The 23402-nt window shown below is 55.9% G+C and overlaps 1 protein-coding gene across 2 annotated transcripts; it reads right to left on the bottom strand.

Annotated features, from left to right (window-relative positions):
- Positions 1-1906: 1906 nt before the first annotated feature.
- ZMAT5 (zinc finger matrin-type 5) lies at positions 1907-23247 on the bottom strand. Of its 2 annotated transcripts, none has more exons than XM_044658867.1 (6): positions 23159-23247; positions 11917-12062; positions 9838-9900; positions 9579-9659; positions 7436-7541; positions 1907-2148 (listed from the first exon to the last, which is right to left on the bottom strand). In XM_044658867.1, exons 2-6 carry the CDS (start codon positions 12041-12043, stop codon positions 2019-2021), a joined length of 507 nt encoding a protein of 168 aa, XP_044514802.1. In that variant the 5' UTR covers positions 12044-12062; positions 23159-23247; the 3' UTR covers positions 1907-2018. The 2 variants fall into 2 exon arrangements, with proteins under 2 accessions (XP_044514802.1, XP_044514801.1); XM_044658866.1 differs by lacking the exon at positions 23159-23247 and adding an exon at positions 22966-23130.
- Positions 23248-23402: the final 155 nt, after the last annotated feature.

Here is a 23402-nt window from a genome sequence, read left to right on the forward strand (position 1 = left end):
GGAGCTGTTATTCAAGGGTTCTGTTTCATTTTGCTTTTTCCTCTGTTTCCAATTGGCCACCACAGGGGAGGCCTGGGAGGTGACGGACTCATGGGCACTGAAGCGGTCGGAGGACAGAGAGTTTTGGAGGTCATCCCATCCTTCCCAGGGCCCCAGCACCCCCACCCCCATCCCTCATCCCCTCTCTTAGGCTTTGCTGGCTGGAGCTGGGGACAGCAGGAGTGGAACGGGATGGATTTCATTTCTTTTCTCAAACCAGGAACGGGGAGAACTTTGATTAAGGTTGTTCCAGTTGACGGGTCTGAGGAGGAGGGGAGAGAAAGGGGAGATGAGGTCTTGGCCTAGTTGTATGTGAGTGTGTCCCAGAGCCACAGTAGGAGAGTATCCACTGGGTATATGAGAGAGCCCCCAGCCTCAGTCCTGCAGGGGTGGGGGTCCCTGCTGCATATGAGTGTGACCCCTCAGTCCCAACCCTGCAGGGGTGGGGGTTCCTGCTACGTATGAGTGCGATTCCTCAGTCCCAGCCCTGCAGGGGTGGGGGTCCCTGCTGCGTATGAGTGCGATTCCTCAGTCCCAGCTCTGCAGGGGTAGGGGTCCCTGCTGCATATGAGTGTGACCCCTCAGGCCCAGCCCTGCAGGGACTGGCTCTTGCCCAGTTCACTGCGTATGAACCCTCTGTCTCTGGGGGCTTGAAGTCTGTGCTGGTTAGATAGGCTCCTATCAGCCCCTCACTACTGTCTGCGGGGAGGGTCCCAGGATCATCGAGGGCTGTAAAGGGAGACAGGGAGACAGAGAAGAGCCAGAGAATTTCTTTTTGAGCTGAAGAGGCCTGAGACCATCTAATCCTTGAATAGATTCTCAGAGGGGGTTCCATCTTTCCATGCTGCTCTTCGGACATCTTGGCTCTGCCCCTTAAGACCTTCTAGATGTCTTGATTTGGGGTTGTATGGAGACAGTGAAGGGTCCCCCCTAAGGTCCACTCCTTTTCTGGTTCTGCTGGGCCAGAGGGAAGCCACCCTTCCTTTTACCATTGGCCCCTGACCACAGGGCTCTTGCCCCTTTACCCAGTACCAGCTCCAACAGAGGTGGGCAGCCACTGAATGAGGCTCCCTGCCAAGGGATGGCCCCTGGGCTTCCCAGCTCTTGACTCCATAATCAGAGGGCAGCAGGGGCACCCCCTCGATGTCTCCCTGCTCAGACTGCTCACGGCAGTCCCTGACTGCACCACTCACATGGGCACCAGATCCAACACAACCAGCCTTGCATGTTTAACTGGTTCATGGAGGAGAAGCTCGCCTCAGCAGTGACTGACTCCTGAGGGCAGAGATGGCATCTTTCTCTCCTTCAGGAGGTGCCCTGCTATGTGCCCAGAGCCTCGGCAGCACACAAGCCCTCTGATGGGCACAGGCTCTGCCCATTTAGCAGATTTAGAACCTAAGAAGACCTTTGTGGCAACCTCCTGGTCCAACCCTTAATGAGAGGGAGGGACCCAAGATCCAGAGTCCTCTGGATCATCTGACTGGGCATGCTTAGGGCAGGGGCTGGGATTAGAACCTGGAGCCCCGGCTCCCAATCCAGGATTCTTTCCACTCTAAATCCAAGTGAAGCTCGGAAAGACCCAAGCCCAAGAACAAGGCCAGAACAGGCCCCAGGAAGCCAAAGAGGGATCGGTTAGCTCTTTGGAAACATGTTAAACCCTCGCCTTCTGTCTGAATATCAATACTAAATATCAAATATCAAGGGCTAGGCACTGGGGGCTAAGTGACTTGCCCAGGGTCACACAGTTAGGAAGTGTCTGAGGCCAGATTGGAACCCAGGACCTTGCTCGCAATTCATTAAGCTACCCAGAGGCCCCGGGTCATTTGTACCAATACCCGCAAATGACAGCACCACCCGAGGCCAGACATGTCTCACTGCCAGGCTGGCACCTTTTATTTCAATCTAGAAACTAGGGTGGATCCCTGCCGCGTCCCCAGATGTCTAGAAGAGCTTCTGTGTCGGGGGCAGGGGGAGCCTCCTCAGCCCCACTGGACATTGGGCTGCTGCGGCCAGCCCCCAGGCGGCGGGGCCCGCAGGGACGGAGGCAGATCCTGGAGGGGCGGCCACCCCGGTGGGTACTGGAACACCACGGGCTTGGCTGACAGCGTGCTAGGAGACAGGAGCAAAGCTTTAGCCTGGAGACGCCATCACTGAAGACACTCGGGGCGCTTGGGGGGGTCCTCATCCCCTTACCTGCCTCCCCTGTCCTCCCAGCATGTACGGGCTTCCCACAGACTCCCCTAGGCCTCCGGCGCTTGGCACGAGGCTTGCACACTCGCCCCTCCCTGGATGGTCTTCCATGGCTCATTTCTCCCCTCCCGAGGCCTGGCCCAATGGAGCCATGTGGGCTCCTCGAGTGCCCCGGGGAAGGTGAGCTCCCCAAGGGCAGGGGCTGCGGCTTCTCACACTTCTCTTGAGCCCCCCAAATGCTTTCTCCACTGGATCTCCTGAGCCTGGAAAGGGGAAGGGTGCCCGAGGCCCCCAGTGTCCTCTTTAGAGCAGCCTCGAGGGGAGCCTGGCCTGGGGGGTGCCCGAGCCAGCAGAGTCCTGGGGTCGGCTGCCCTAAGCCGTTTGATGAAAGCTCTTTCCTCTGGGTGGAGAGACAAGGGAGGCTGTTCGGGGGGTGCCTCGGCCCCAGCTTGGCTCTGGGGAAGGGCAGCCTGGAGAGCTGCTGGGAAGCTGGAAGCTGGGCCTCGGAGAACAGCGCAGGAGGTGGGAAACCGAAGCGTCAGAGACCCCATTTTATAGACGAGTATTTCGGCGACTGCCCTCTGTAGCTGACGAAACCTTTTCTCCACAGCAGCCCTGGGAGACGGAGATCGTCTTTTCTTCCCTATTTTGCAGTCCAGGAAACTGAGGCCAGAGGGGAGGCCCCCGGGCCAGGGTCACACAACTGAGTCTGCGAGTGCAGATTGGATTTGGGGTTTCTAACTCCCCAGGGCTGCCCTGCCTCAGTTTCCCCAGCTGTCAAAGGAGGGGAGTGGATCGACTCGTCTCTGGGGTTCTGCCTGGCTCTGAAGGTCTCCCCGCCGCCCCCCTTCGTGCCTGCTCCTCCCCCGCCTCCTCTCCAGGCTCTTACTGCCGCAATTCAGGCTGAACGATGCGGGGATTCTGCCGATCCGGCGTTAGGCTGTAAAGTGGTTTATGGACGTGATTTACGCCACCGAAGAGGCTTCCTAGACTGCGTGCTGGGAAGGGGGGCTCCCGAGGAGGGAAGCTTCCCTGGGGCCTCCCTGGCCATGGCGTGGAAGGAGGGAAGAGGGGCTCGGTCTGCGGGGGGCCTGCTGAGAAGGGGCTGCTTCCCCGGCCCCCGAGGCAGCTGGCGAGGCTGCAGGAAGCAGGACGTCTGCCTTTTCTTCCTCTGGAGTGGAGGTGCCAGAGCCTGGCCAGGAGTCAAGCCCCAGCAGACACTTCAATGGCCACCGAGCCCCTCCTGAGCCCCTCCTGAGCCCCGCCACCCCCATCCCGACTACCTCCAAAGTGCCCTCTTCCTGGCTAGGCCAAGGCACGGGGCACCGGCTGGGGAGGCCACCTCACGCTGAACGAGGCCGCTCTGATCGGCTCCAAACCCCCCCTTGGATTGGCTCCAAGGCCGACTGCCGCACTGTGAATTCAGCTCTTTGGCAAACGGTGGTTCTGGGCTTGTTAATCAGGCCGAGAGAGGGGGGGAGTGCAGAGGGGGGAGAAGGTGGGCACTAAAGCTGGGGGAGGACACAGACGCAGAGCCAGAGGAGGGCCAGGGCAGAGGCACAGGCCGGGAATGTCAGGGAATGGAGAAGAGACAGACACTCGGGGCCAAAGAATGCTGAATGCTGGTTGCCAAGGAAGAAAGATGCAAGAGGGGGCATTCCCAAGGTCAGCAGAGGTCTGGGAGACTTGAAACTTTCAGGGGAAGAGCTCATCAGAAGATGAGCTGGGAGCCCAGGGAGAGGGAGCCCCAGCTCTGCCACGAAGGGTCTCCGGGACCCTGGGCACCGTCCCTCCAGGAGATCTCATTTCCTCACCTAGAAAAAAAGGCCTAAATGTTCCTCTCTAGAGTCCTTTCCGGTTGTTGCATTCTCTTCCATGTTCTAACGTTTCTCCTAGACCTTGAATTCTGTCCTTGTACACACTGTCTTGTTGGGACCTTCCAAAGGTCCCTTTGCCCTTCCCCTGGCCTCCCCCAGCCTTCAGATCTGAGTCCAGGAGGGCAGAAATGGGGGCAGGGAACAGAATGAAAGGTGGTCAAGGTCCAGCCATTTCCCTGATCAGATGGGAATCCAGTCTATGGGGGGCAGCAAGGGAGTACCAAGTACCAAGGGAGCCAGGAGGATCCGGGTTCAAATTTGGCCTCAGATACTTCCCAGCTATAGGACTATTTAACCTCAATTGCCAGAGACAGAGAGGGAAAGAGAGGAAGAGAGAGAAAGAAGAGGGAGGGAGGGAGAGGGAGAGGAAAGGAAGGAAGAAACCCAACATAAATTAGACTAACAGAACTTTGGCAGACAAGAGAGATGAGGAAGAAACCTGAAGGACCAATGAAAGCAGGGTGAGTGGGAGCTTGGCACCCTCACAGGGAAGGTCAGTTCCAGGGGTCTTGTTCATTCAAAAACTACTGACAATGGCCCTGTCAGGCATGTGTTTAGGGGAGGGCTGGTGTTGAATGTCAATGATCCTGGGGCTAAAACAGGCTTCTGAACCCCTCCAATTCTAGGCCTGTCTTACTGCTGATGAATAAGCCTAAAACTCACCCATGCTCTACCCCCCAAGGTAGGCTGGGGCTGGAACCATTCATAGCAGCAGTGCCACTGGCCATCCTTCCCCTCTGGGAAGCTGTGCTGTCCCATCGGTATACTTCAGGGAGGTGGCAACTCCCCCATTTTACAGGTAAGGAAACTGAAGGTCAGATAGGCAAATGCTTTGTATAAAGACAGACAGCTAGAGAGTGGCAGCTCCTGGGCCTTGACCACCGATGGACAATCCTGCCTGAGTCATATGAGGAACAGCCGCTGTTCAGGGTGGTTTAGTCGGGGCTGGGACCAGGATGAGGCAGGACCAGAGTTCTCTGGGTTGAGCCACAGGGGATAGGGGAGCCTTGGCATTCCCTGAAAACACAGGCTGCGTCATAAATGAAACCGCAGGCAGGGCTGTGTTTGGGAGAGAATGAGGAGCAGAAATGGTCCCGGTTCCCAAGACACGTGGTGTTTGTCATGAAAATGAGCCCCCACCAGAGAAGGCTGGCTGGCGAGGGGCCAGGCCTCCCCGTCCCCATCACTATCATCATCCAAGTAATAGCTTTCCACTCACTAGTCCAGTCTTCTAAGATGGAATAGAGCTTTAAAAACAGGAATTCATTCTGGCTCCTGGCCCCCTGGGGAGGCAGGCAAGGAAGTGCTGGTGGCCGCTGGCAGCTGAGAAAATGGGACGCCCAGGGAAAAAGTGCCCAGACTGCGCAACGTCAGAAGGCCTGAGGGGCGGGAGGAGAAACCCAAGACAGGCTGCTCTCAATAGCAAGCCAACAGGGCACACTGATTCTAGATTTAAGAGCTGGAAGAGAACTCAGGGAGATCAGGGAACTAGACCTAGAAGCTAGAAGGGAGCTCAGAGGGCATCCAGCCCAAAGTCCTCACAGCATGAGGCCACACAAGTTATAAGTGGCAAAGCTGGGATTTGAATCCAGGGCCTTTGACTCGGCGGATTCCTTTCTTCCCTGTGGAGGCCATATTAAAGCAGGAAGCAACAACCTGAGGAACTGACCATTAATAGGTCCCATGAACAATGGAGGGAACCATAGATGTTTAGCCTGAGCTGCCCTCAGCTACCTGAAGGGCCACATGCTGGAAGAGGACTGACTTGTTCTGAGCAGGAGTTACCAGAAGGCAGGCCAGCTAAAAAGTCCCGGGTGGTGTCTGAGCAGAAGCTGGTGACCGTATTTATTGGAGCTATCATGCAGGAGACTTACTACCTGGACAGCGACTTGGGCTAAAGCATCCTTAGGGTCCCTTTTAGCCCCAGGACTCTGAGCCTCCTCCCCTCTGTGGGCCTCCATTTCTCACCTCCTTTCTCTCTAGACCATAACCCAGCACCACCAAGGGCTGTCACAGGGCCCGTTGGGTCTAGCCTTGGCTCCGTGGGACAAGCAAAGTTGTCAATTCTCTGATCTCTATTGAAAAGGGGCTCTGAAAATACTCCCCATCTCCAGTGCTCTCTGCCCAGAACTGGGGGCCCCCACATTTTTAAGGGGACTGTTGGGGTGGGAGTGAGCAGGCAGGCAGGCCTTCAGTCTGGGCCCGACCCCTTTGATTTAGCTGGGATCCTTTGTATTGTGACCCAGAGGAAGCCTGGACTGCCAAGCGTCCTACCCCGACCCCAGGCATGGCTCAAGCCAAGAGCTTCTGTGGCCAGGTCTCTCTGGCCTTCAGAATCACGACTTCTCAGTGTTCTCGGTGCCCGGCTCACCAGCCTCGGGGCGCCCCGCATCCCCTGCCCATGGCTGGCTCCTATCCTTTGAGAACAGGGAATTCCTGGGCTGGGCCTCCCTCCTGAGTCTGCGGCAGAGGGGAATGAACCCTGGGCTTGGAGCCGGGGACCTGGGTTTGAATCTCAGCACCACGAAATCTTAGCCTGGGCTGGCTCGAGCGAGCTCTGGTGTCTTCTCAGGGGAGAGGACATTCCAGAAGAGGCCTGACCTCTGCTTTGCTGCTGGCCCCCGAGGACCCGGGGACCTTGGCTTGGGCCTCCCCCTGAGCTTCCCGAGAGCCGGGCTGGCTGGATGTTCTGTTCGTATTCCCCAGCCCTTGGCACAGTGCCGGGCACACAGGAATCAAGAAAGGCTTCATTCATTCAATCAATCCTTCACTCATTCACTTCCGTCTCTCAATCTAGGGGGCCCAGTGGGTGGAGTCACAGACCCGACCTCCAATCCAGCCTTGGGCCTTTACTGGCCGTGGCCCCACGGCAAGCCCCCCTTCTGTCTGCCTCGCTCTTTGGGGGATCCTGAGGCCGTGAGGGGCAGGACAGTGGCCAGGACGAGGCATCATTCGATGTGGGGGTGGGACTGTGCTTCATACAAATCAGGGCCACCCCAAGGGCTCCCACCCCCCCAAGGGGCACAGGCCTGCTGCCCGGGAGGGCTCCTGATTGCCAGCTCTGCTTCCCCTTGCCCATAATTCGGTTCTGCCTCCATGGATGGGCGCCCCCTCCCCACTGCAGGGGAGCGCGGAGGAGAGTTCAGCACCTTCCTGGGGCTCCTCCTGCCCACTGTCTCCCCTGAAAGTCGCAAAGCGAGCCTGACCCCCAAAGGCCGGCTGCTGGCATGAGTGTGCCTGATCTCCTAGCCCCGCTGCCAAGCCTCCCCCATTGGGAAGTGGGGTGTTGAGGGGAGGAGGGGGACAGAGCCCTGACCCCGGCGTGGTACCTGCTGCTCTGGGCAGAGCTCCGCTGCTTGGCCCGCTTCTCCAGCCAGTCTTCGATGCCCCCCTCAGGCACCTCCACGACGTCCTGCTCCCTGGACAGCCTCTCCTCTGGGACCGGGGAGAGAGAGAAGACGAGGTGAGCAGAGGCCCGGCCATCCCCCCCAATGCCCTGCTCCAAGAGCCAGCTTTGAGGCTGCCCCAGCAGTGCCAGCTTCTCGGGGGCTCTTCCACTCAGGGCACCGTGCCCACTCCCAGCCACCTTTGCCGCCAGCTCTGCGACACAGCCCTGGCACCAGGGCACCGACCGCACTGGCGGGGAAGAAGGCCAGGCACTTGCCAGGGGGCCGGCTCTCTCGCTAAGATGGGCAGCCAGGCTCTCTCCTCCCCCAAGACAGAGGTTAGCCTCCATCCCACTCGTTGGGTCTCCTTGTGAGGAAGAATCCGCCTGTCCAGCCATGGGGAGAGTCCACTGAGGAAGGACCAGAGTCCTTCATGTGGCAGTCAGAGGTTAAGTGACTTGCCCAAGGTCCTACAGCTACTCAGTGTCTGAGGTGGGCATGAATCCCGGGATGTTCTGCCTCCAGGCCCATTCGGTGGCCAAGTCACTCCCCATTTCTCTTCCAAAGAAGGCTGTGAGATGAGAAGCCGGACCACAGTGTGCTTAGCTGGCCTGCAGGGATGGACAGTAGTCTGTCTGACAAAGATCTGGGGGTCTGGGTAGCCCATGAGTTCCACGAGTCAGCTGCCTGCCTGCTGGAGCTCCCACAAAAGCCAGCCCTAATTCTGGGCTCCAGGAAAGGCGGGCTGGATGCCAGGATGAGGAGGTGAGAGTCCCTCATCAGCAGGGCTAGGCTGGAGCGTCCTCGGGACAGTGACCACCAGGGCCTGGAGGAGGGGAGGAAGACCCTGGAGAGCGCTTGGGGGCGGGCGAGGGAGGGAGAAGAGCAGAGGCGGGAGAGGTTCAACGACAGGCCGGCGGGCCCAGGTGGGCAGCTCTGGGAAAGGAGCCGGAACCGCCACCTCCCTCCCACCCCGCTGCCAGCCAAACGCCATCTGGCCGCAGCCAGGAAGAGACAGGCATGGAGAGTGGGCACCTCGATGGGGCCTCTGGCATCGCCGTATGCCCAGCACGGCCCCATTTTCTAGATAAGGAGGGTCGAGGCTGGGAGGCCCAGTGATCTGCCCCAGCCTCTGGCCAAGGGCTTCCGATGCCAAAGAAAGGCGCCCCTTCATCTAAAGCCTCCTGGCACGCCATCCCGGGGAGTCCCAGGGCTTGAGCAGGCCTGGCTGGAGGATGAGGAGTCACAGATGTTCAGAGTCTGACGATCCCCCGGGCACTGGGCCAGGTCTGGGGGGCCCCTGGTCCAGGGATGCGGTCCAGAGGGGCCTGGTCCACACTGCGCTGTGGGGCCCTTCTCTGCGGGCTCCAGCCATGCTGAATGATTCCTGGGAACCCCCAGAAGGGAGGCCTGAGGCCCCGGCCAGCTTCAGCCAGCAGGGGAACCGCACACAGCCCTCCCCAGGGCTGCGGGACTAGCTGGGGGAGCCCTAGAGAAGGCTCTGGCATGGGCAGATGGCCCGGCAAAATTAGGGCATCCACATTGCCTCCCTGTCCACTTCCTGCCTGCCCAGCAGGCCTGGCCAAGCTTGTGTCACTGAGGGGCCGAAGGCACCCATGGGGACAGCCTTCATGTCCCCCACTGTGCATCCCCTGACTGAGAGTCAGGAAGCAAAGGGGCCCCACTAGGCCTCATGCCCCCAATCCCCAGGGCCCCCCAATGGGCCTCATCCCCTGATCCCCAGGACTTCCTCCAGCCCTGGTCCCTTCCCAGGGCCCATCCCACTCTGGTGGCCAGGAAGCCATCTGGCCAGCCCTTCGCTACCTCGGCCCAGGCTCCTGGAGCCAACCAGGCCCCCTGCCCCAGGCTGGCCTTCCACCTCCATCCTGCAGCTATCAGCTGTGGGCCGGCGGCGGGGAGTCCGATTCAGCGTGGCCAGTACTTACTCCACGCCTGCCCTGCTGGAAGGCCCCGACCTCCCGGAGCCTCAGTTTCCCAGTCCATAAGATGGGCTGCTCCCCGGCGCTCCTTCCCTCCCAGGGCAGTTCCCACAATGAGGGTCTCGGGCGCCCCTCGGAGCACTCACCGTGGACCTGGGCGGCCAGGAGCTCGAGGTCCCCCGACGTCATGTGCGAGAATCGACAGTTGGAGTCAAAGTCACACTGACCTGGGGCAGACGAGGAGGACAGGGGTGGCCCCTTAGGGAGGGGAGGGGGAGCAGGGCACCTGGGGGGGGGACAGCGGCCTCTCTGAGAAGGCCGGCTTAACGTCTGGGACGGGACCCTCCTACCACAGAAGCGGGGGCGTCCTGGGGGTCCCAGGGGCTCTGGGAAGAGCAGGCTCACCCGTCTCCAGAAACTTCCGGCAGGGCCTTTTGTTCTGTTCCTCCACCAGAATGGCTGCAGCATCTACACAGGGGAAGACGGGCCGTTAGGATGGGGCAGGGGCCGGCTCCCGCCTCCAGGACGCGGGGAGGCCGCCGTCCCTCAGCTTTGGCCCGACCGGACCACCCCCGCAGCCCCTGGGCCCCATCCGAGGGGGGATGCTGCTCCGCATCCAGTGGACGGCACTCAGCACAGTGCGGGGACCCTGAGCTACGCCACATGGGACATAGCGAGAGCCCCAGGAGGCACCATCAGGGTCTTCAAGCACCTTCAGGGATGCCCTGGGGGAGAGGCCCTGGCTGCAGCCCCTTGGCCCGGAAGACAAGAGCCCCCCCACCTTCTGGACTTTTCTGTGTCCAGGTGGGTCTCCTTGAGGGCCCCAAGGCAGCAGGGGCCCTTGTTTCCCCCAAAACTTGCCATCTTCTTGCCTGCCTCTACTGTACCTCTACAAGGCTCTTCCCTCCTTCCTGCCTGTGCAGACCCATAAATCTCCAAGTCTCACCCAGGCCCCAAACAGGATCCCGAGGTCCTTCCACCAGGCCAGGCCCAGAGCGGAATCCCAGGGGCCTCACCCAGGCCCAGAGCAGGGCCACATACAGGGCCAGAGCAGGGCTTCACCCAGGCCCAGAGCAGGGGCTCATACAGGGCCAGAGCAGGGGCTCACCCAGGCCCAGAGCAGGGCCACATACAGGGCCAGAGCAGCGCCTCACCCAGGCCCAGAGCAGGGGCTCACCCAGGCCCAGAGCAGGGACTCACCCAGGCCCAGAGCAGGGCCTCACCCAGGCCCAGAGCAGGGCCTCATACAGGGCCAGAGCAGGGCTTCACCCAGGCCCAGAGCAGGGCCACATACAGGGCCAGAGCAGGACCTCAGGGGCTCACCCAGGAGGAGATGCCTCTTTTCACCAATTTCCCAGCACTAAGCCGGGGGTGACGTTCCCCTCGAGGGTGGGGAAGATGCTGCTCCCCTGAGCAGCTCCTCAGGCAGAGGTCGGGCAGGTTAAATTCCCTTCATCTCTCCTTCTGGGGGTGGCGTGGAGGAAGTGGGGGCTGCCCGTCTGTCACCCAGCAAGGCTCGGTAAAGACAGGCTCATCGGAGCCATCCCACCCAGCTGGCACCGGCAGATGCCCGCCTCTCCCAGGGGAGAATGTGTCTGACTAAGACAAGGAAAAGAAAGACTGCTGTTTGGCATTAGGTGTCCTTCCCCCCCTGCCTTCCTCCCACCTTTCTGGCCTCCCTCCTTCCACAGACCTCTTGAGTGGGTGACACCGGCCTCCTGGCCGTTTCCCCACATGAGACACTCCACCTCCAGGCATTATTCTCAGACTGTGCCCCCTGCCAGGAATGCTCCACCTCCGGGCTTCCCTGCTGCCCTTAATGGCAGCGTCTGCCCTCTGTGATTTCCCCTGCGCAGTTCTCTTCCCCATTAGAAAGTGAGCTCCCTGAGGGCATGGGCTGAGGCTGGCCCCCCTCTGTGCTTGGCATGCAGCTGGCAGAGCGCCCCCTCTGAATCTCTCCAGGGGATGAGAGATGAGCCATCCAAATGGAGGACTCGGGGTCCCAGACCTTCTCTCCTCGGCTGAAGGCCCCCCTTCTCCCCTGGGCACTGGACTCGACTCTCCAGACCTCAGCATGGAATGTGGTTCCCTCTCCCATGCCCCCTGGCATTGCAAACAGTTCCCCATTCTCCAAGGCAATCCCCTCGCTTTTTCTAGCCCTGGGGTGGCTCCTCACCCTCTATCTGGGTCCCATCTCTGCCAGCCTTTTTTTAACCTTTTACCCTCTGCCTTAGAATCAGTACCAAGTATTGGTTCCAAGGCCGGAGAGCGGTAAGGTCCGGGCGATGAAAGTTAAGTGACTTGCCCAGGATCCCCCAGCAAGGAAGTTCTGAGACCACATTTGAACCCAGGCCCTTCCAGCTCCAGGCCTGGCACTATCCACTGAGCCAACACACACACACCCAGAACTTAGATCTGTTCTCTGCCAGGAGGCGGCCTCTGTGGGCACGAGGGACTGGTCACCTGTCTCCAGAGGGCACCCACCTCGGAAGAGGTCGTACCAGACCTTCTTGGCTCTCAGATGCTGGACTCCGTTCAGATGCTTCTTCCGATTGTGCAGGTTGTCTTGGAAGGATCGATCACAATAATCGCAGAAGTATCTCTTCCCCATGGGGGAGGCTGCTCAGGCTCTAGGAGGCAAGGACAGAAGAAAGCTCCATTCATTAGGAGCCCATTGGGCATAGTCCACCTTTGGGGAGGCCCCAGAGGGGAGGACGGATCCCTCTCAAGGTCTGTTTCAGTCCAGAGATGTTGTGGTTCTCCCCTGTTTATTTTAGTGGGGAAATTGAGGCATAAAGGGACGTTGATTGGCCCCCAGGCCCTTCTGCCCTGTCCTGCATCCCCCCCAATCAGTGGGCTGGTGCTACTGACCCTCTCTCTACAGCATCACGTCTCCCCGTTTCCCCACTCCCACAGTCGTCTGCCTGGTGTCTCTTCCTAATAGGTTCCCTGCCTCCAGGCTCTCCCCTGGTCAGACCCTCCTCCAAAGGCAAAGTGTTGACCACATTACCCCCTGCTCAGCATTCTTCAAGAACCCCCCGTGTAGGGACCAGGCCCAGCAAGGCCTGCTCCCCCAAAGCATTCCTCACCCCAGGCTCGTCACCGGCTCCCCTGAGCACCTCCCACCTCGGCTCTGTCCCCAGGCCTAGCCTCTCTTCATCTCAACCGCCCAGGCCTTCTCATCCTTGTAAGCTCAGGGCCCTTCCTTCGAGAAGCTTCCCCTGATCCCCCCCTTCTCTCCCTCTTCTTGTCTTCATGGTCACCTTCGCTGGCCCTTCCTTGACCTCTATCCTCCCTTCCTGGCATCAGGACTATCTGGGGACCTGAATTCAAATCCTGCACAGTCACTTACTGGCGGTGTGACCCTAGGCAAATCCCTTAAGGCCTCTCAGCCCTCGTTTCCTCATCTGTAAAATGGGGATAACAAGAGCATCTACCTGGCAGAGGGTCAAATGAGATCCTAGTTGTAAGGTGATCTGCATATGCTACAGAATGCCAGCAAGCATTATTATTTTTATTACGAAGTATCTCTGCCCCTGCAAATTCCCTGAGGGTAGAGGCTGCCATTTTCTCCCATCTGTGCACGCCCAGCATTGACTTAAGGAAGGAAAACGGAATGCAACCACAGTGGTTGAGACCAAATGGAGGCTGACTGGCCACGAGAACCCCCAGAAAATGGCAAATGGCAAATTTAGGCCCAACAAAAGATGGCCTACTTTACCCAGCAAGCTCAGGGAAAGAGATGGGCCCTGCTAAAAATAAAAACAGGTTCAAAAGAGGCTTGGCAGGCCAGAAGGACAGCAGGCCAGGAGGGGCTACTAGAGGCAGAGAGGTTTCAAGGCCCATTTTGAGCCTCTTGGCACCAGGAGACAGGCATGCCTGTTGTGGTCCCCTGTCAAAGACAGGTTCCTCGGTCAGCCCAAAGGGGGGACAAATTACTACTATATCCATGGCCAGAAACCAGGTCCAGCCTTCAGGGTGCGTGGTCTGAGAGGTCAGAGAGCGAGAATGCAGCCAGGAGCCCCAGGCGAAGAAGGGCTTCGATGCCCTCAGCTCCTCCCTGAGCAGTTTCCCCCCAAACCACCTCATCCCTAGGACAGCAAAAGAGCACAGTGGGTAGAGCACTGGACACAGGAAGTCATGAATTCAAATCAAAAAGGAAGTTCAGACACTACTAGCTGTGTGTCTTTTCCCTCCACCTCTGCCTGTCTCAGTTTCCTCAACTGTAAAATGAGGATGATAATAAGAGCATCTACTTCTCAGGGTTGTTGAGAGGATCAAATGAGATCTATTTGTAAAGGGCTGGGCACAGTAATTGATGCATAATGGGTCTTTGTACTTATTTCTCTCCTTCCTCCCTTCTTCCCTCTTCCTTTCCTTCCTCTCTCCCTCCTTTCCTTCTTTTCTCTCTTCCTTCCTTCCTTCCTTTCTCCCTCCCTTCCCTAGGATCCCTGGCTCGTGTTCCATCTCGGACTTCTGATGGTCATCAACACAGCTGAAAACACCATGGTAGGTTTTTTGTTAGGTCCGTCCGTCCGTCTGTCTGTCTGTCCATCCTTCCTTACTTCCTTCCTTCCTCCCTCCCTCCCTCCCTTCTGTAAAGGTTAAGTTTAGTGGTTGGACTTACAATTATATGAAATAACAAGGTCGCTCAAGTCAGAAGTTTATTTACAAAATAGAGGGGAACAATAAAGTAGAGAAATGTGAGAGAGGTTAGAGAAAATATCTATACTAGTCCTCAGTCAGGAGGGCAGATAGTGAGTAACCACGAGGCCTCCTCCAAGATGGAAGCTAGTCTCTTAGGAAACTAGGAAAGTAGTCCGGCTTTTTTCACTTGCCCTATGAAGTAGTCCAAGAGTCAAAATCTAAGATGAAACCACCATCCAAGCCGCAGTCTCCAGTGAAGTTCCCTCAAAGACTATCTCCAGGAGACACTCTGCAGAGACTCAACTTCACCAGACTGCCCCAGTCAAAGGATTTCATGGCTTTTATGGTGGTTTCCTGTCCCTGCCCCTTTTCACAGGGGCCAAGCACACTTTCCAAATTGTCCAGCCCTGTCTAGGAGCAGTGTCTGTGGGATGGACTTCTCACCTCTAAAGGTGTTAATTCTCCTCCTAGGATTCACAGTTTCTGAGTCTGTGAACTCTTAAAAGAATTCAAATTCAAAAGTTTCTGGCTGTTTGAGTTAGAAAAAAGGGTGGAGCTCTCCAAGTGTTTTACTAGCTTCTCACCTAGCACTAAGTAGGGTGTGAATTCACTAAGTAGTTTGTGAGCTCCTCCACTTTGTTCAAGCTTGCGTTGATTCAATCAAAAGGTAGACAAAGGAGGGTTAATCCTGTCCTCACAATCTAGTAAGGTACTAAGTAGGGGTATTTAACTTATTGTTAACCAAAGTTTTAACTCCAACTAGGCAAAAAGAATAAAGGATTCCCTTTTCACAAGTATAAACTCAGAATAGACAAAGAGAACCAAGAATTTCCTTTCACACTTTCTTTCTGTTCATTCTTTCTTTCAGAATTTTTACAACCCTCAGAACTTTAAGAACTCTAGGGGCAATTAGGTGGCTCAGTGGATAAAGAGTCAGTCCTGGAGATGGAAAGAACTGATTCAAATCTAGCCTCAGATACTTCTTAGCTGTGTGATCCTGAGCAAGTCACTTCACCCAATTGTCTAGTTCTCATTGCTCTTCTGCCTGGGAGCCAATACTTAGTAATCATTCTTTTTTTTTTTTTTTTTTTTTTTTTTAAACCCTTACCTTCCACCTTGGAATCAATACTGTGTATTGGTTCCAAGGCAGAAGAGTGGTAAGGGCTTTGCAATGGGGGTTAAATGACTTGTCCAAGGTCACCCAGCTAAGAAGTATCTGAGGCCAGATTTGAACCCAGGACCTCCCATCTCTGGGCCCAGCTCTCAGTCCACTGAGCCACCTAGCTTCCTCCATGACTCCAAGATGGAAGGAGAGAGAGAGGGAGGGAGGGAAGAATGAAGAAAGATCTAATGGTGGGATTTTAGGCACCATGAACAGGCCGCCTAGCACTTCTGCCAATAGGTCAGACCTCTTCTAGGACCAGGCCTCAGCAAGATTCAGGGTCTCCATTCAAATATAGGAGAGATGCAGCCTTAATTTCATAATAAAAAGAGCAGTAGATACTTCCAGAATGCTATATATGTGAATTATTTTGTTTAAGCCTCAAATCTACCTTGTCAGGCCAGTCCGTCAAATATTACACCCCCATTTCACAGATGAGGAGACAAAGACTTATAGACTCTGCAGCAAGGTGAAGAGATTTGACCTGGTAAGAACAAGAAGAAAGCTTTGAAGCCAAGTCTCTCCTGGCTGGAGCCTGCAGGATCTGAGGTCCAGCCTCCTTTAGGATCAAAGCCAGCAGCATGGCAGCTGGAGACAAGAAGATGGGGCCACAGATGCCCATCTGAATGATGAGCTAAGGGAGGGAGAGGCCTCTGGCCTTCAGGGAGGTCAGTGGCTTCAGAGAAATGGCAGGGATCTCAGGACTGGCTCTTGCCTTTAGGCCTCATCTTGGGCCGCCCTCCCTCCCCCTCCCTGACAGCCTGTCCACCCTGGCCTCTCCCAGAAGCCCTCTACCCTCTGCCCCTTTTTTCTTGGTATCCAGGACATTCACTGTCATCTCTCTGTACTTGTTTTCTGAGGGGGCTCAGAGCCTGCTTCCTACCTCCCTTCCAAGACTCTGAAATGGGCAGCTCCTTTTTCCCTGGAACCTTTCTTGAAGGACCTCTAACAGCTCTCCATGGCCTGGGGAATGAGTCTCTAGGCCTCATCTGGGCATTTAAGGCTTCCCAGAATCTAGTTCCCCTCTCTCCCTCCCTCCCTCCCAACTTTCTGACTTGGGTGTGTAAGTTAAAACGTGGGGTAGCTGGGTGACCCAGTGGAGAGAGTCCTGGGCCTGGAGTCAGGAAGACTCATCTTTGTGAGTCCAAATCCAGCCTCAGACACTTCCTGGCTGGGTGACCCTGGGCAAGTCGCTTTATCTTGTTTGCCTCGGTTTCCTCGTTTGCCCAGTGAGCTGGAGAAGGAAATGGCCAACCCCTCTGGTAACTTGGGAAAGAAAATCCCAAATGGAGTCATGGACAATCGGTCACAAATGAAATGACTGAACAAAAACATTACAAACATGCAGCCAGGAGGGCTAGTAACAGGAGACGGGGAGAGTTCTCCCAGCCCTTCCTTCTCCATCCTGGCCCCAAGCCAGCCGTGCCCATTCCTCGTGCCCTAATGCCCTCTATTCCATCTGCCCGAGCCTAGCTGTCTTCCCCAGGACCTTCTGTTTCTGATGGGCGGCCAATGTGCAAACAGGGCCTGACGTCTCCAGATGGACCCCAGAGGGCAGACGGTCCAGGAGCTGGAGATATCGACAGAGGGAGTGAGCTGCCTTGGCAGCCTGGGGAAAGCTCGGGCAGATCCAGTCATGGTCCCTGGTCAGGGATGGGCAGAAGTGGAGCTAAATGACCTCGGGGGTTCCTTCCAACTTGAGGCTAGGATGACCCATGTCTCCCCAGGCCACTGACCTTCCTCCTTCCCTTCCTCTTCCCTTCTCAGAAGCCCCCCAGACCTTGCTGCCTTGGGCATATGCTCATGCCTTCCCTACCTCATGCCAATGTGGCTTTCAGCTCTGTCAATCTTGTCTCCCCCCCGGAAGGGCAAGGACTGTGTCTCCTACCCACAGCCCATGGGCACTCAGCACAGTTTAAGAAAGATTGGCATGAGCCGACAAAGGCACCGTCCTCTCTCAACACAGAGGCCAACCCTCCATCCGCAGGGCTCACGGACTGACCGAGCTGAGGGGTGACCCCAGGAGGGAAGCACCCAGGGCCACTTTGGGGGGAAAACAAAGGCGGCCCCTTTGGAGGGGAGGAGGCAGCTGGCGCGTCTGATGGGGAAAGCAGCTCCTCACTAGGCGGCCAGAGATAACGATTATGTTCAAGGCAGTAATGGGATCAGAAGCAGACTCTCATTCAACATGAAAACACATAAAACCTCTCCCCCATTACTGCTGCAAAGCCCGTCTCAGACCCCGAGACTTGATGGATTAGATTTGGCAGCGCTAATCTCGCTGTCTTGCCAATAAACTTATTAGAACTGAATTGAAATTGTAAAAAATGAATGTTTAACTGTTGAGTGCTTAACCAAGCCATTCGCAGGGGCTCTCGGCGCTCATCAGAAGTGTCAGGAGAAGGGGGTGCCCCCCCTGCTCTGCCTACATAGCCCATTGGGCACCAGGAATGGCGCACAGCTGGCGAGAGAGAGCCTCAGGCCCAGAGCTCTCAGCTTTGCAAGGATGCCAAGGACTTGGCAACCGCCCTGGGGCTCCCATCCTCCCACCTGGGGGAAAGGGGCTTCCCCATCCACTAAGCTCTACCTGTGGCCCCTCACCAGCCCTCTCTGGTTTTCAGTCCTGCATTGAGCCATGATACAGGGAAAACTAGGCCCAGGATTCTGTTCACATCCTCAGAGCCATCGGCTCCCACAGCAGGGCCCAGGGAAGGGCGCAGAGGGCCTGCTCCTGCCAGTGGCCACCATGTCACCCCCTCTCCCCTCACCCCAGAGCCTTGAAGGCCAAGTAGAGAGCCCTGGGCAGGGCCTGGACTCTGGGCCATCTCGCTTACATCCCCCACAGGTTTAGGCCCGTGTCCCGGCCCCAAACATTCCGCTGGTCTCAAGCCCCTCGTTCAGTTCTGGCCCATGGCCTTGTACAGGCTGTGTCAGAGGAGAAAGACCCCAAGACCACTTGGTAATGTGTAGTCATGGCCCAGGTGTGGGTGAGAAGGGAGGGCACAAGCCCAGAACTGCTGATGGGGCAGAAAGCGGAGTTAAATGGTCCCTGGGCCGTGCGCCCAGCTTCTGCCAATCAATCAGCCGAAAGCATGGTCAGAGGCAGCCGCTGACACAAAGCTGTCCCTAGTACTTCTGTGGCTCTATAATTCCTGCCTCATTTGAGCCTCACAGCAGCCCAAGAGGGAGAAGCTGTTCTCATCATCCCCATTTTCAGGTGGAGGGGAAACGACTTACCCAGGGTCACACAGTTAGGTAGGATTTGGACTCAGGTTCCTGAGATGCTCTTCCAAGCTAGGCCCCTGCCTTCTGCCTGTGGACGTGTCTGATCCCACCCTGCAGGTCCCAATGGGGAGAAGCCCTTCTCCTTCTGGGACAGGGACGCCATCATCATCGACTCCCCAGACTCTGAAATGCCTCCTCAAAAAGTCCAGGAGGCCATGATCAAACATGTAGGCTGGCGAGATCAAGCCTCCTACAGCCCCCAAAAGGCAGCAGGTCTGAAGGAGACCCGGCCCTGGAGGGCCTGCCCGATGCCTCATCCTGCTGCCAGCTGCAGCCCCGTCCGGTACAGAGAGGCCATCCCTGCTCCCGGGAGAGACCCCAGGGCGCCCCCACACACACACACACACAGTGGGCGCATCATCAAAAAAGTGTGTGGATCCAGAGAAAGAACTGTGGGAGTGGAAACCCAGAAGAAAAACAACTGCTTGATCACATGGGTCGATGGACTGGGGATGTAGACTCTAAAAGATCACCCTTGTGCAAATATCAATAATATGGAAATAGGTAAAACCCAATGGAATTGCTCATTGGCTATGGGGGAGGGGGGAGAACATGAATCATGTAACCATGGGAAAATTCCTTCAATTAATTAAATAAATAAACTTAATTAAAAAAATGTTTGTGGATTTGCATTGCTTTGGCTCTGGCTCTTGCTGGTCTGATGACCTTGGAGGAAATGACCATCTCTCTGTCTGTCCATCCCCTCTCCCTCATCTGTCTGTTTCTCACCTCTCTGTCTCTCTCTTTCCCTCCTTCCCTCGCTCTCTTTCTCCTCTTTTTGTCTCTGTCTCTTCCCTCTCTCCGTATCATGTCTCTCCTTCCCTCTCTCTTCCCCACCCCCCCCATTTCTTTTTTAGATAATTAGAGCTAAGTGACTTGCTCAAGGTCACACAGTTTGTCTGGGGCCAGATCTGAACCCAGGCCCTCCCCACTCTAGGTCTGGAGCTCTATCCACAGTGACCACCTAACTTATAAACTTGTCTTAAAAAATATTTTGATAACTGAATGGTGATAGAATTGGCTTCCTTTGGAATCTTTGCCTTTTATTTCATGCCTTTAAGGGCACGATTCTTCTGTGTTCTTCATCAGAGCGACAGCCCGAAGGAAGGAGCCATGGTCTTGGAGGCCCCGAGGCCCCTGCGGCTCCTCTTACTGTCCCCCCCACCCTCAGCAGGGGCGGGAAGGCTCTGTCGCACGGGCATTGACCTTCTTTCTCCTTGAGACAAACTCCATTCGGGGCTTGAAGCGTGTCTGTGGGTAAAGTGTTCCGTTCACCTGCTCCCCACCAGATGAGGAAACAGATGGCAGGCTTAAGAACAGAGAGGTCGAGAGACTTGTCCAAAGACACACAGGAGACATCTGACTCAAGCCAACCCTCTGAGCTTGTTTTTCCTCATAAACAAAAACAACAGCTAATTTCCGAAGGTATTTATGTCTCTCTGCCCGGAGCGTCACAAAGGAGAGGCATATGAACAATGGCTAAAATGAGTATGTTTTAGACCACTAGAGAGGGACAAGGGAAAAGTACCGGCCTCACCCTGCTGGGCTCAGGGCTCGGCTCTGAAAACAAGGATTCCTTCCACGCTTCAGGGCCCCCAAGAGTGGGGGAAGACATCAGCCCAAGTATCTGGGGAAAGATTAAAGCTTCCAGACAAAGAAAAGAGTGAGAGGCTTTCCCATGAACAGTGAGAGCAGAGGACAATCACTTCCTCTCTCTCTGGGCCTCAGTTTCCCATCTTGACCATGAGGACCATGTACCCCATTATCTCCAAAATCCCTGCCAGCTTTCTCTCTCACCTGCTGCAGGAAGTACTTTTGTGGGGGCAGAAGCAGTGAGTCATCGTTCCCCAAGTGATGGCGGGGACGACCTTGGCTTGGAGATTTATTCTGCGCATGGAAAACAGAGGAGCTGGCCTGGGGAGGTTGATGGTGCCTTCTAGCCCCTGTGCCCAATGCCTGGGAATTCAGCTCTGCACTCCAGAAGACTAAATCACCAGTGAGAATGCATCAAGAAGGGCCTTCAGGAGGGCAGCTGGGTGGCTCAGTGGATGGAGAGCCAGGCCCAGGGATGGGAGGTCCTGGGTTCAAATCTGGCCTCAGACACTTCCCAGCTGTGTGACCTTGGGAAAGTCACTTGACCCCCCACTGCCTAGTCCTTACCACTCTTCTGCCTTAGAACCAATACCCAGTATTGATTCCAAGATGGAAGGTGAGGGTTTTAAAAGAGGAGGAAAAAAAAAAAGAGGGCCTCCAGGTGGATCAGAGAGTGCTGGATTTAGAAACAGGTAGGTTTGAGTTCAAATCCTGCCTCAGTCACTTCCTTGGTGGGTGATGTTGGCAAGCCCATTCTCTTCCCCAGGCCTCAGTTTCCTCATCTGTAAAATGAGGCACAAGGGCTTCTGAGCTTGCTCTTTGCACTTGGTGTTCTGCATGGTGTCCATCTGAGTTATTGGGTTGGCGTCTGTCTGATCATTGGTTCTAAGGATGGAGGGCTGGAAGGGCCCTCACAGGTCACGTAGGCTCCAGGATCCTGTCCCACTTTTTCCTTTTGCTCTCTAACATACACCGAGAACATCGTGCAGAATGTCAGGCTAGATGTGTCAAAGGGGAGAACTGAGGATGCTGGGAGAACTACCGACCATCTCAGACAATGTGCAGACGATCCCGTCGCACTCACTGACAAACCACCCCAAAGAGCAGCCGATCCTTTCTAGAGTTATTAGAAATGAAATCTGATTGGCTTTTAAAATCTCCCAAAACGACAAAGATAAACGTATTCCCTGGTAACCCAAGTGATGTCTTTTCAGTGGAAAACAAGTGTTTTCCCAATAAAAAGTTGTCAAGAAGGGTGGCCTGATTTTCCACATTTTATTTTAGCAACTCTCTTTAATGTCTGCCTTAACAGGGGACAGCTGGATTCTCCTGTCTACGTCGACGTTCAATCTGTTGTAATACACGTTCTGGTTGAAGTAGACAGAAGAAATTCCGGCTCGCAGAGATGCATGAGTTGGCAAAGGGGGGGAGTAAGACAAATGAAGCCTGTGTTTTAGGATGAAAATGGATCTGACCTTGGGAACACCCTTGAAAGGGTCTCAGGGACCTCAGAAGCATGAGGGCTGCCCTTGGAGAACCCCTGACCGACACTGACCCCTTTGTTTTTGCAGGGAAGGAAAATGAAGCCCCAGAGAGGAAATGACCTGACTGAGGTCATTATAGGGCCACCAGCAGGGTCACCAGATCTCAGAGACTTGGCCAGAAGGGGGCTCAGAGACCCCTCATTTTAGAGAAGAATAAAGTTGAGTCTAAAGAAGCAAGAAGTAACGGAGCTGAGACCCCAACAGAGAGACCCTGACTCCCAAGCCAGTTGGCATCTCCAGCACCCACATTAGCTCCAGCTTCCTCATTCCCCTATGAGGTGATGAGCTCCTTAATGAGCTGAAATCTTGCTTAAGCTCACATTTCTAGCCCCTAAGGCAAGCCACTTAACCCCCATTGTCCCTGGGCAAGTCACTTCACCCTGTCTGCCTCAGTTTCCTCATCTGTCCAATGAGCTGGAAGAGGAAATGGACAACAACTTCAGGATCTTAGCTATGTGACCCTGGGCAAGTCACTTCACCCTGTCTGCCTCAGTTTCCTCATCTGTCCAATGAGCTGGAGGAGGAAATGGACAACAACTTCAGGATCTTAGCTATGTGACCCTGGGCAAGTCACTTCACCCTGTCTGCCTCAGTTTCCTCATCTGTCCAATGAGCTGGAGGGGGAAATGGACAACCACTTCAGGATCTTTGCCAGAAAATTCCAAATGGCACTGGGGACATGACTGAACAACAACATAGATGTGGATGGAGATGCAGCTAAAGAGCGGCAGAGTCCCAGAGAGGGAGAGACAGAGACTGGAAGGGATGAAGATGAAATCACAGACTCGGAGCGGGAGCCATTGAATCCAAACCAGCTCTTTTACAGAGAAGGAAATCGGAGCCAGGGAGAGGAAAGTGAATTTCCCAAGGGAGATTCAGAGCACAGATTTGCATCCGAGTCCTCTGGCTCCAGATCAAGATGCCCAGCAGGGCCTGGATGACCAGAGTTCGAATCTCACCTCTGACACTTTACGCGATGACTGTGGTTTGAGTAAACCAGCCCCGATCTAATCAACGGGGTCTGAGCCCCTGGATAGGAACAGTCAACCAGCAGCCTCACTTTCCTGGAATCCTGTGACACGGTTTCCGCTCGGGACTGGACGCTCCCTGAGGGCAGACATTGTCTACCCTCCTACCCCTAGCGCACAGTACTCAGGAAGCGCTTACGGAGTGCGTGTTCGTTCATCCCTGGCCCACTCTGTGCCTCAGTCTGCCCCTCTGTCAGATGGGCCACAGGCCCCCGCCCCGACTCTCGGTAGCTTTTTAAAGCGCTGCCCTCGGTGGTCTTTACGCGGATCTTACCTCCCCCGCGTCCCAGTGGGCACTCTGGCTTCTTTCGGTTCCTGAGAAAGACCTAGGAGTGCGCCCCTCTCTGGCGCGATGGTTTGCCCCAAGTCCCTGCTCAGGACCAGCAAAGACGAGCCCAAGTGCCTCCTAAGAGGGGGAAAGGGGACAATCAACTCTCCCGCCGCGCACACCCGAGTTGATACCTTACCTAGGGTCGCGTCTACGGCCGCTCCTCGCGCGAAGATCTCTGGGAATCGTAGTCCATCCTTCGTCTTCAGTCAGAGCCGAACCGCCGCTCCCAGAAGCCTTTGGACTCTGGATTAATATGAATCTGCGGGATAAGAAAAGAAAAGGCCGACCAGAAAGCGCGCGCTGCCCTCTGGGATTTGTAGTTCAAGCAGTCACGTGAGCGAGCTCGTTCAAGCAGACGAAAAAGGATTTAACATCGGTGC

Source organism: Gracilinanus agilis, chromosome 1, assembly GCF_016433145.1.
Source record: "Gracilinanus agilis isolate LMUSP501 chromosome 1, AgileGrace, whole genome shotgun sequence".
NCBI classification, from domain to species: domain Eukaryota; kingdom Metazoa; phylum Chordata; class Mammalia; order Didelphimorphia; family Didelphidae; genus Gracilinanus; species Gracilinanus agilis.

Coding starts and splice junctions, on each gene's coding strand:
- ZMAT5 (XM_044658867.1), bottom strand. CDS start 12,043: ATGGGGAAGAGATACTTCTGCGATTATTGTGATCGATCCTTCCAAGAC. Junction 9,901..11,916: donor CTGGTACGACCTCTTCCGAG/GTGGGTGCCCTC, acceptor TCCCCTGTGTAG/ATGCTGCAGCCATTCTGGTG. Junction 2,149..7,435: donor AGCTCTGCCCAGAGCAGCAG/GTACCACGCCGG, acceptor CCTGTCTCCTAG/CACGCTGTCAGCCAAGCCCG.